Genomic DNA, 10,654 nt, shown 5'->3' with positions numbered 1-10,654 from the left:
CATTGTCATCATCATCATGCATGGAGCGGAGCTGAGCGGAGTAGCGACTGAGCCCGCGCCGCCAGTTGCCGTTCAGCCGCCAGCAAAGTCGAAGCTGCCCCAATCCGCCGAAAATGTACGCTTGCACTGACTAACAGTAATTACAGCCAATTGAAGAGAGTCTTTATTGAGTGAACGGTTAAGCTAATGCATGTACTTTTTCTCTCAACAGGTTGAAGGCATTTAATCAACAATAACAATACTTATTTGACGCGAAATAACGATTTGTTTGTGAACGAAAAACCCAACGAACGCCAAGAAAAAAAAAAAACAAAATCTAATTAGAGGAAAATTAAAATAATTAATAGAAGAAAATAAAAGATTAAGCATTTGAAGGAAAGAAAAGCAAAGAGACTATAAATTAAAACAAAAACAAAAACAACGATCATGTTTAATTTGCTGCGACGCTCGCGTCAGAGAAAGACGCCGAACAAGAGCAAGAACCACGACACGAGCGACGAGGAGGACAGAAGTAATAAAGAGAGCAGCCCTAGCAGTCTAAGCAGCTCTCTTAGGCGAAGAGAGAGCGAGAGCAACAGACAGCAAGAAGAAGAGCGCAATGGAAGAGCACAACTCCCGGCCCACAGACGGGCGGTGATCGAGGAGCTGGAGGACTTTGCCGATGACAGCGACGAAGAGCCGAAACGACGGCCGCCGTCGCTGTCGTCGTCGTCGTCGCTGCCGCCGCCGCCGCCGCCGCCTTGTGTAAAATTAGCAAAAACAGCTGCTAATGGCCGCCACTCCGAAACGGCAGCAGCACTCTCTCCGCTTCGCTCTGACAAACGGTATATAAATAACACAGCAGGACAGGAGGCGGTGGCAGGGGGAACTGCCGTTCTTGCTGCTGCTGCTGCTCTTGACGATGATCCAAATGCTGTGGCCGCCTCTGCGGACAGTCCAAACGAGACAGCAGCCAGCGCGAATGCGAATGCTAACGGTAACGGTAACGAGAGCGGCAGCCACTACACTGAAAAGGTGGCCAATCAGCTAATTGGCAATCGCCATAGCCCCCCGCAAATTGGGCCACTGATCGATGGCCGGCCAAACGACACAGTAGTCGCCCGTCGAGAGCGTGCCGCAACGAACGAACGACAATCATCGTCGCGTCTATCCCTGGGAAGCATTGTTGCCCTGCCACTGTCGGCCCTAAGTGGCAGTAACAAAAACGGTACAAACAAGGACCTTGACTGTGAGACGACAGCAGCAGCAGCAGACAGTGTGACCAAGAAACGAAAAACTCTGCAAAAGAGTCGCGATTTTCTTAGTGAAATTTTCATGGCGCGAGGACGTAATCATCAGCGCCAGCAGCAGCAGCAGAAGCAGCAAAAACAACAGCAAGTGCAACACAGCAGTGGCAAGAGCAGCAACACTGCAGCAGAGAGCCACAAGAGTAACGATAACGATAACAGTAACCACGTAATCGGTCAGGCAGCACTGGCCGCACGCCGCCTCGCACACCTTGAAACGAACTCCGACCCCGCCACTGCCACTGCCGCCGCAGCATCCACAAATAGTTATCAAATGACTATGTCTAATAATAGACCAGAGAAGAACGGCCAGAGAGCGGAGCAGCATCAGCATCAGCATCAGCCAGAGAGCGAGCTGAAGCGAGAGCGTCGCAGTAATTCAGCTGGAGCAGCAGCCCATCCACAGCCTCCCCCAGAGAAACGAGAGCGCCAACGGCCAGAGAGTGGAGAGAGCAGTGGACGACCGTTGGCGCGATCAAGCAGTGCCGAGCCGCGAGATGGCAGCGCCAACAGAGACTTCATTCAAGCGGCAAACGTCGTCGAGTGGCGGCGAACGGTGGCCCGGCACGCGGAAGCAGCAGAACAACGCCATCAGCCAGGCAATGCAACATTGCAGCAGCAGCAGCAGCAACAGCAACAGCAACAACAAACAAGTGACATAATCATGGGCCAAACCAGTGCCAAGCCCAACGAAACGGCATCGGCAGCGGCATCGGCGCACAGCTCACGAGCCAGCACGCCGCGTGAGTTCCGTGAGTCGATCGTGTCTCAGCCAGCGCCCCAGGCACCGCCGCGCCAGCACAAGTCCTCCCAGGATGTGCCACAAATAACCGTGGAGGACTGCAGCTTTGAGAGCTTCAGCAGCAATGAAGAGCAGGAGGAGCAGCTGAAGGAGCCGAAACCGGAACCGGAAGTCTACCATGATTTCGATAGCGGCCTAAACATCGAAGAACTCAACGAAGCAAACATCGAGACGCTCGAGGATGAGGTCTTTGCCACGGACATACCCTCCACCATCTATCAGAATGCCAATGGCAGGCCCTGGACACGCCTCAGTCACGTCAAGCTGGAGAATGTCCAAGAGGAAGCAGAAGAAGAGGAGGATGAGGAGGATGACGAGGACGAGGATGAAGTGGACGAAGCGGTGGATCTGGAGTATCACCACCACAGCCAGGCCACGCCCAGCGGCAACTCCAGGCAGTCGGCCAGCAGCGAACGGAGCGCCCTGAAAAGTGACTCCAATCTGAGCAGCAGCTATGCGGATTCCGGCATTGGGGTGCACGACGAGGAGCACCAGCAGAAGATGCAACCGCCACAGCCGCTGCCTCGCAGCTCATCGGCCACATCGGCGACCCAGCCGCTGCTGCAGCGTCGCGACAATCGCTCGCCCTTCGCCCGCGACGGCTACTCCACGGACTGCGAGGAGACGCTGCTGCAGTGCGACGAACTCGATGACGAGCGCGATCTCAGCGAGCGGCTGGTATGCATCGAGAGCATTAGCCTGCCGGATGTGGTGGTTGAGTCAACGACCGCCAGCAGCACAACAGCCACAGCCTCGACCACAAATGGCAGCAGCAGCAGCACAGAAGCACAGATCAATATCAATATTGCCAATGGGGCGGGGGCCAACAGTCTGGGTAATGTGCACTTTATACCCATCCACGTGGAAGGACGCAGTCGCAGCAACAGCCCCAAGCAGCGCAGCCGCGACGACAGCTGTCTGGGCGAGAGCCTGGAGATCACCGAGGATGGCAGTGTCCTGAACAAGCCGGCCCTAAAGGAGCACTCCTATGAGACACACGAGCTCAGGTAAGGCTTGATTTGATCCTAAAAGAGGGGGGATACAAGATGATCTGTGGCGTATACGCGATGGAAGTGCATCGTGTGGTACGTATACTTCGTGCCGCAGCTGTACGGCAGCCATTGCGACGTATTTGAATCGAACCGATGCCAACAATTTCCCCAAAAACATCTGCATGTTGTAGCCAATTTATCTTGATCTTCATGTCATGGAGCACGATCACTTTCAAGTGTGATTTTGCTCTCCCGAAACTATAGATATAGTGCAGCAAATAATACGAATTTTTTGGGTTAAGAGAGGATTACAAAAGCTATTAGTTTAATGCCAGGAACATAGCTCCACAGATAGCTCCATTAGATAGGAATCTTTATGCCAGCCTTGGTTGCATTTTCCTGTGTGAGAATTTCCCTCTGAATTGCCTACATTTCCCGGCATACGTTTGCAATTCTATACATTTTATTTCTGATTTAATTATGCATATGTATATTCCGTAGATATTTTGGCATCTGTGAATGAAACGTACGATCTTTATGGAGCATTCTGCACATTAATATTTTCTCTCTGACATTTTCTTTCCCTTGAATTTCTCTTTTGATTGTCTCTCTCTCTCTCGTTCATTGTTTTTCTAATTTTGATTTTCCAGCCAGGGCGCCATACCCTAGATATATATTTTTTAAATAGAACAAAACATATACAAAATGCGGGCAAATTTTTTGGAATAATTCTGTTGGCATCTGCCCATCAAAATCCCTATACAGAAAACGAGTTAAGTGATAGATGAAACGCCTTGAAGTGCTTGATGGATACAAGACACAAAAAAATTTCTGAGGAAAACCCACTTGTTCAACGCTACGTATACGCAATGGGAAAACAATCGTTTTGTGGCCATTGTTTGGCCTTCTCGGGGCATACGAAATATGACAGATTGTGACAGCCGTGCGGGCAAGTGGCGCAAATTATTCCTACAATTTATATTCATGTATAAATTGTTCAGTTTCAATATTTTAAAATTTTGATTTTTTTTTTTTTTTGTCAAAAATAAATTCACTTCGTCATTTGCGTTGTTTTTGGCAACATGTTGGCCATTTCCCACGCTTGTTTACCCTTTTCGAAGGAGGGTATGGATGATCCATCATGAATATATAAATGTATCTTTGGCTGTACAGAAAGAGCATCGAAATCTTCGCTTTTCTTTCATATTTTCTCATGTGCATAGAACACGATCTGCCTGCTCTAGTTTTCAAATTTTCCCCCGCTTATTTTCGTCTTGTTGCAAAAAGAAAAATCATAAAAGTGTACGATGTACGAGGTACATAATTTAGAGCAGGGGTGGGGACCTGCACTTGTGGAATTTTATTTAGGTTGTTCTTGATTCTGTTGGATAATTGATTCGGCGTTTCCGTGAGTAGTGGCTGGCCAAAGTACATGTCTGTTAGCATTGAAAGATTGTTTATAAAGGCGCAAGGCGCACATGCGGCGTATGCGTAATTTCCTCCCACTAACTTATGGGTAATACTTTGCCTCCTCCCCCTCCCCTCGGGTTGTTTATCCAATCCAATTTGATGAGCAACTTGGGAATAAACAACAAAAGTATCCAAACACCCAACTATTTGCCGGGGAAAGTTCTCAGAGGCTGAGCCAGAACCAGAGGCAGATGCGGCGATGCTTTTGCCAAAAATAATTTAAATAACTTTCAATCTAAGTGCACGCGATGCATCTGTCTTACTCTGTCCATACCCCTCTCTCTCACTCTCTCGCTCTCCCTCTCTCCCTCTCCCTCTCTCTGTCTTCATGTCTTTCTCTAGAGACAAGCCAAGACCGCGTGTCACAAAATTTTGATAAATTCACTGCCCATTGTCTATACTAGACATTTCGTACGTTTCGAATATTCTTCTACTTTGGCATACAGTGCGTGACGGTACAATAATAACAGACTACAGATAAAATTACGCAGGAAATTCTAGCTGGCTCAATTTTCAATTAATAATATAATTACTCCCTTTTTATCAGAGACCACAAATAAGAATATTAAAATTACAAAAAATCCTTAAGGAAAATCAAAATCGAAAAAATTTTACCTTTCTATTAGCTTTTATTAGCAATTTTTTTTAAATTAATTTCTTTATTTGTATTATTTTTACTATTATTTTATTTTGTTTGTTTTGAGAGTTGTATTTTATTTATAAAATAATAATAGTAATACAATTTTTATTATTAATTTTTATAATAAAAACAAAGTTATTTTTAAATTTATATAATTCAAATCAAAAACATCTCATTATTCATTTAAAAATTTAAAATTTTTTAATATGAAATTGCTTTTTTTATTGTCAAATTGCTTTTATCATACTAAAATACATTTTTTTTTCAACATAAAAATGTAAATAAAATTTTTTTTTTTAGTTTCTACATAAAAATTTAAAATCAAATAATTTTTTTTTTTAACATATAAGTTTAAAAAAATATTTAATTTTTTTTATATTTTAGAATAAGACTAATTTTTTTTTAATATACAAATTTTTGTTTTTTTTTATTTTCATTGATTTTAGACAGAAATTTTTTATTTTTTTTAATAATTTTTGTATTATAAAAATTAGATATCTTCCGATCTCAGATTTGTATTCAATGAAAGAAGCATTTATTATCGATAGTTATCAATAAGTTTCTAATACTTGATATACTTCTATGACACTCTGGAGTGGCATCTTAACCTTTCGCCTATGGAACATTTGTACAGCAATTCAACAGCATTCTCCTCTATAACAAGAAGGAACATCCCTCCGTCATGGAATTTCCTAGATTTTTATCAGCCCTATTGTCGCGAAACGCACCGTACAGAATAGTAAGAGAGAGTGAGAGAAAGAGTTGGCAGAATGTACGTACCAGAAGAAGGAAAAAAAAAAAATACATATCGTGCGATTTAAAAATAAACTTTGCGCATTTTCGCAGCCACAGGAATCGACAAAGATAAATTCAATTAAAACGTATTTCATTCTGCGTTGAAAGCCAAAACAAAACAAAGCAAAGGCACAAGCCACAACAAACTACATATTATATAAAATTCTATAGCTGTATCTGACAGTCTGTGTATCTGGCATATATTGTATCTCAACAAATTATGGTTGAGGAAGACATTCCCCATACCCCAGTATTTTTTACACCTCATTACGGACTTAACGACCGACTTTTCCATTCGAAATTGCGTCAATCAAATGTCTAGCGATAGGTGCAAAACGTGTGTCTCCATTAGAAATATTATTATTATTATTATTTAGATTTTCTAAAATATATATTTATATTATTTTTTTGTGGTGCTGGTGATCATCACGTTTGTGATTCATTTTGTTTTGTGTGCTGGGGATTATACTCAGACAAAATCTCTGTGACAGCTGATCTATTGCTTCCCTCCCAAACTATTAGTCATTCCTGATTGAACCATTGTTTTTGCAGAAAGGAGATTAAACAGCAGAAGGCACGCTTCAGCAGCCAGCTGGACGAGGCCCACAAGAATGTCCATCAGCTGGAGGCCAAAGTGGGGGAAATGCATCTCAAGATACAGAAACTGGAGCAGGAGCTCTCCCTCAAGCAATGGAATGTGGAAAGTAAGTCAACGAAATTCGGCTAAAATCAAGGGAAAATAATCCAATAATCCAAAAATTCCTAAACATCCCAAAGGACTCCAGGGCGAGCTGAGTGCAGCCCATACGGATGATGAATATGTGCGCAAGAAGCTGAAATTTCTGGAGGATGAAAAGGTACACTTGAGGCACAAATACAGCGAAGATCAAGATGAATATCGGCTCAAATATGGTCTGTAGAAAAGACTACACTTCTAGAGCTTTCTGTAAAAGTCAGTTGCATCTTTTCATTTGTTAGACGAACTCGAGGCTCAGTACAACGATCTGACCGAGAAGTACAAACAGACCCAGGGTCTGGCCAGCAGTCTGCAGACCCAGCTGGCAGGGGCCCAGGCCGAGGCCCAGGAGTGGCGCCAGCAGGTGGACAGCATTCGGTTAGAGCTCGATGAACAGATACGCATACTGAAGAACGCCCTGGAGAACTCGGAGGCAGAGCGCAAGATATGCGAGGACAAGTGGCAGAAGGAGTTCGAGATGCTCAGGACACACAATAGAGGTGCGTCTCAGGCTTTATTCCATTCCAAAAATCCTTTTATTCTTATTTGTATTTGCTTTTAGAGCGCGAGGAATCCCTGATGACGGACTGCGAGTGGCAGCTGCGGCAAATGCAGCGTCAGTGCAAGGACAAGATGGACAAATCCAATTACGAACGGAAACAGGCCTCAGCCAAGGCCGAGGAACTGGAACTGGAGCTGCAGTCCCGTCGCAAAGAGGCCGAACATTTGCGGGTGTGCCAGGCGCAGGTGAACTCCCTACGAGGCGTCGTGGGCGAGCAGGAGCAGACCATTCAAACGCTCATGGATCGCATCGAGAATCTCAAGACCGATCTGGCCACTGCCAACGAGAGTCTCGAGGCCCAGATCGAGGCTGTGCACAAGATCAAATATCAGTGTGATAAGTGAGTAAATCCTATATAGGAGATGGGTTCCATATAGATCTTGCCCCTCTTTGCAGTGCCATCTATGACAAGGAACGTCAAATGATCTACAAAATCGATGAGGTACGCAATGAAGCTGCCGCCTTCTGGGAGAACAAACTTTAGTAAGCAAAACCTTATAAGAAAAACGATCCACAGATACTTACAGTCTCTCCTTTTGGTACCTTAGCACAGAGATGACAAGACTGACAAATGAATTGGAGTCCGTTTATGTGGACGAGCGAAGGGATGCCCTGGATAAGCTGCAGAATGAGCATATTGAGGAGCTGCGAGCCCTGACCAATCGATACACGGCCAATGAGGACGAACTGCGAGCCGAGGCAAGCCCTAAGCCAGCAAAATCTTCCTTAATACTTCCCTAACGAAAGTCCTTTTAGATCGATGAACTGCATGAAAATCTGGAGCTTAAGAAACAGGATTTCCTCACTTTGCGCGAACGTTCCGACAATGCCCTGCTGCAGACGCGCATGCATTTGGATCGGGCCGATCGCGAGTACCAGAATGCCATGTGTCGGGAGGAGGATCGTCGCGTGGAGCTCGAGGAGCGCCTCAAGAAGGAGTTCGAGGAGGAGAAAACCGAAATGGAGGAGAAGTTCCGCGAGCGCCTCGGCCAGGTCAAGGACGAGTTTGCCAAGGAACTGCAGCTGTCCACCCAGGACATGGTAGAATCTCATCGCAAGGAGCTGGGTATGTTCAAAGGACCCCAAACCACAATTGAGTGATCGATAACTGATCGACTTTTTCGATAACAGACTCGCAAAAGGCCAAACTTCAAGCGGAAAGGGACGAGGCTCTGCAGGATCTTGTGGACCGACATCGCGCCAAAATAGCCGCTGCCGATGAGCGATTCAAGTGAGTGTGTGTGGCATGCAACACGTACAGCCCTACAACCTGCCTGCCTGACCTTTGGCTTGAATTGAATGCAATGCCTTTTGCCTCTTACTGTCCATCACACTCGCATTCGTACTCGTATTCGCATTCAATTTCATTTTCATCTCGACTCTCATGTTTTTTGTTTCTCTTTTTCCGCACTATTTGCACACCTTTGCTCGTGGATCGTGCAGCATGCTGCAGGGCATAGATGGTGCCACAGCGAGACGTACCGCCTTGTGGGTGCTGGCCAGGGGCGCGTGTCCGTACACGCCCACACTCTATGTGCTATATCTGACCATGTCGCCACTGATCGCCCTCGCATGCTTAGTGTTCAATATTCTGGCTGTGCTCTATATCAAATATCGACATCTGCTCAAGCGCCACTAACTTCGAAAAACCGTTCTCTTCAAAAAACTAACAATAGAAATTAAGTTTCGTTATGGTGTATGGAATACATAGATACCCTATAATATCGATTACTTTTACTTTCTCTTTCTCCTCGCTATATATTACGTGTGTGTTGTGTGTGTGTGTGTATGTGTGTGTCCTGCCAACCCACCAATCGAACCAATATACCTCTGCACACCCTCTAAAACGCTCCGAAACGTGCGAAACCATCCCGAAAACGCTTCGAATCCACTTCGAATCCACTTCGAATCCTGCAGCGATTTAGAGCTTCGGCACCAGCGCAATCTCAAGGACCTGAAGGCGGCATACGATGCCGAGAAGGCGGCGCTGGATAAGCGGGACATCAGCAATGCCAACGAGATCGAGCAGCTGCACCGCAAGTGCCGTTGTCTAACGAACCTGTAAGTCCACCTTTCTCACTCTCTCTCCCTCTTTCCGCCCTCTCTTTCCGCTTAGCCGTGTTGTGGCTCCCTTGCTCCCTCATCTCTCTCCATGCCCTTGCCTTTTTGTACTATCGTTCCTCTCTGTTTTGTAGATTCGAAGAGATGCGCATGCGCTATGAGCGTCGTGATCCTCGAGCCGAGGACCTGCGCGAAATCTCCGAGCTGCGAACGCGCTGCGAGAGCCAGGAGCGGGACCTTTATGTCCTCACAGATCGTTTGCGGGACATGCAGAACCAAATGTCGGAGATGCAGCAGAATGGCAAGGCAGGCGGCAAGTCCATCAAGAAGCCACCGCCCAAGACATTGCCCACCAGCTGTGACGTCATCTATGAGGAGAACGAAGAGCGGGAATCCCCCGAACAGGAGAGTGGCAACAGCCACGAGGAGGATGACGAAGAGGAGGAGGACGAGGAGGTGGAGGAGCACGAGCAGGAGCCCAGCGACACAGAGTCGAACCACACGATCGAGGTCAACGGCAAGGGCCCGCGCCTCAACGAGGACGACGCCCACCTGATAACGGCTGTCTAAACGATCCCATCCGATCCGATCTGTCACTTCCAAAACCAAAAATTCTTTGGCTGTTTTTTCAAAAGAAGATTTGCCCCAGAGGGTCATTTGAACCATGCGACAAATACAAAAAAATTGAAAATAACTTTTTGAATTGGTTTTTAAAACCGCACCAAAAAAAACACAAACAAAACAAACCAGAACGAAATAAATGTAAATATTTTTAACAGAAACATCTCTTTTCTACATCATTTTTACACATTCAACGGATTCTACATCGTATTTACATCCTTATCAGTCCTTTGGCCCATCTTCATGGTGTGCTAGAAGTCGGGGTGGACTTTACTTTGCATTCGTGGAATTTTGCTGGGTGGTTTTGGCTGCTGTACATACCTTATTTTACTTTGCCGGCAGCCCATTTTCTAGCAACATGTGGCCGTTCTCCGAGGCCCGAAGCGAGCCGGCAGCAGGACCGAGGTCAGCCGAAGCTCATATTGGAACGCAAAATGAGCACCTCTACTCTCTTTTTCGAAACGAACTGTGCTAGGCTATGGAAAGGTATGGACCACAGGCAAAATCGGCACAGCAACATTTTGAGCAACACACGGACATCACCTCATATAAGATTTTAGCATGATTTTCAGGAAATATTTTTAGGTGCCTTAAGAACATGAATCCGAATTGATGTACTAACATGCGTTGCAGCAGGCGTTTGTTGCCGAGCAACATTTGTGCTCGGAACGATTAACCCATTGTAGACC

The 10,654-nt window shown here is 45.9% G+C and overlaps 1 protein-coding gene across 1 annotated transcript; it reads left to right on the top strand.

Annotated features, from left to right (window-relative positions):
• The first annotated feature begins 396 nt into the window (after positions 1-396).
• On the top strand, positions 397-10,061 carry LOC6588394 (transcriptional regulator ATRX). Its single transcript, XM_002013762.2, has 11 exons — positions 397-3,095; positions 6,538-6,689; positions 6,763-6,897; positions 6,964-7,221; positions 7,284-7,623; positions 7,680-7,766; positions 7,832-7,982; positions 8,040-8,349; positions 8,415-8,514; positions 9,201-9,344; positions 9,479-10,061. Exons 1-11 carry the CDS (start codon positions 427-429, stop codon positions 9,912-9,914), a joined length of 4,782 nt encoding a protein of 1,593 aa, XP_002013798.2. The 5' UTR covers positions 397-426; the 3' UTR covers positions 9,915-10,061.
• Positions 10,062-10,654: the final 593 nt, after the last annotated feature.

This window comes from Drosophila persimilis, unplaced genomic scaffold (assembly GCF_003286085.1).
Source record: "Drosophila persimilis strain 14011-0111.01,24,50 unplaced genomic scaffold, DperRS2 tig00000000-arrow-pilon, whole genome shotgun sequence".
Taxonomy (NCBI): Eukaryota; Metazoa; Arthropoda; class Insecta; order Diptera; family Drosophilidae; genus Drosophila; species Drosophila persimilis.
The sequence above is the reverse complement of the archived record's forward strand: the minus strand, read 5'-3'. Positions and strand labels throughout refer to the sequence as shown.

Bases quoted from the DNA above. Each gene is read 5' to 3' on its own strand.
- LOC6588394 (XM_002013762.2), top strand. From the start codon at position 427: ATGTTTAATTTGCTGCGACGCTCGCGTCAGAGAAAGACGCCGAACAAG. The intron at 8,350-8,414 runs GTATGTTCAAAG...TTTCGATAACAG, and splicing joins ATCTCATCGCAAGGAGCTGG to ACTCGCAAAAGGCCAAACTT. The intron at 8,515-9,200 runs GTGAGTGTGTGT...CGAATCCTGCAG, and splicing joins GCTGCCGATGAGCGATTCAA to CGATTTAGAGCTTCGGCACC.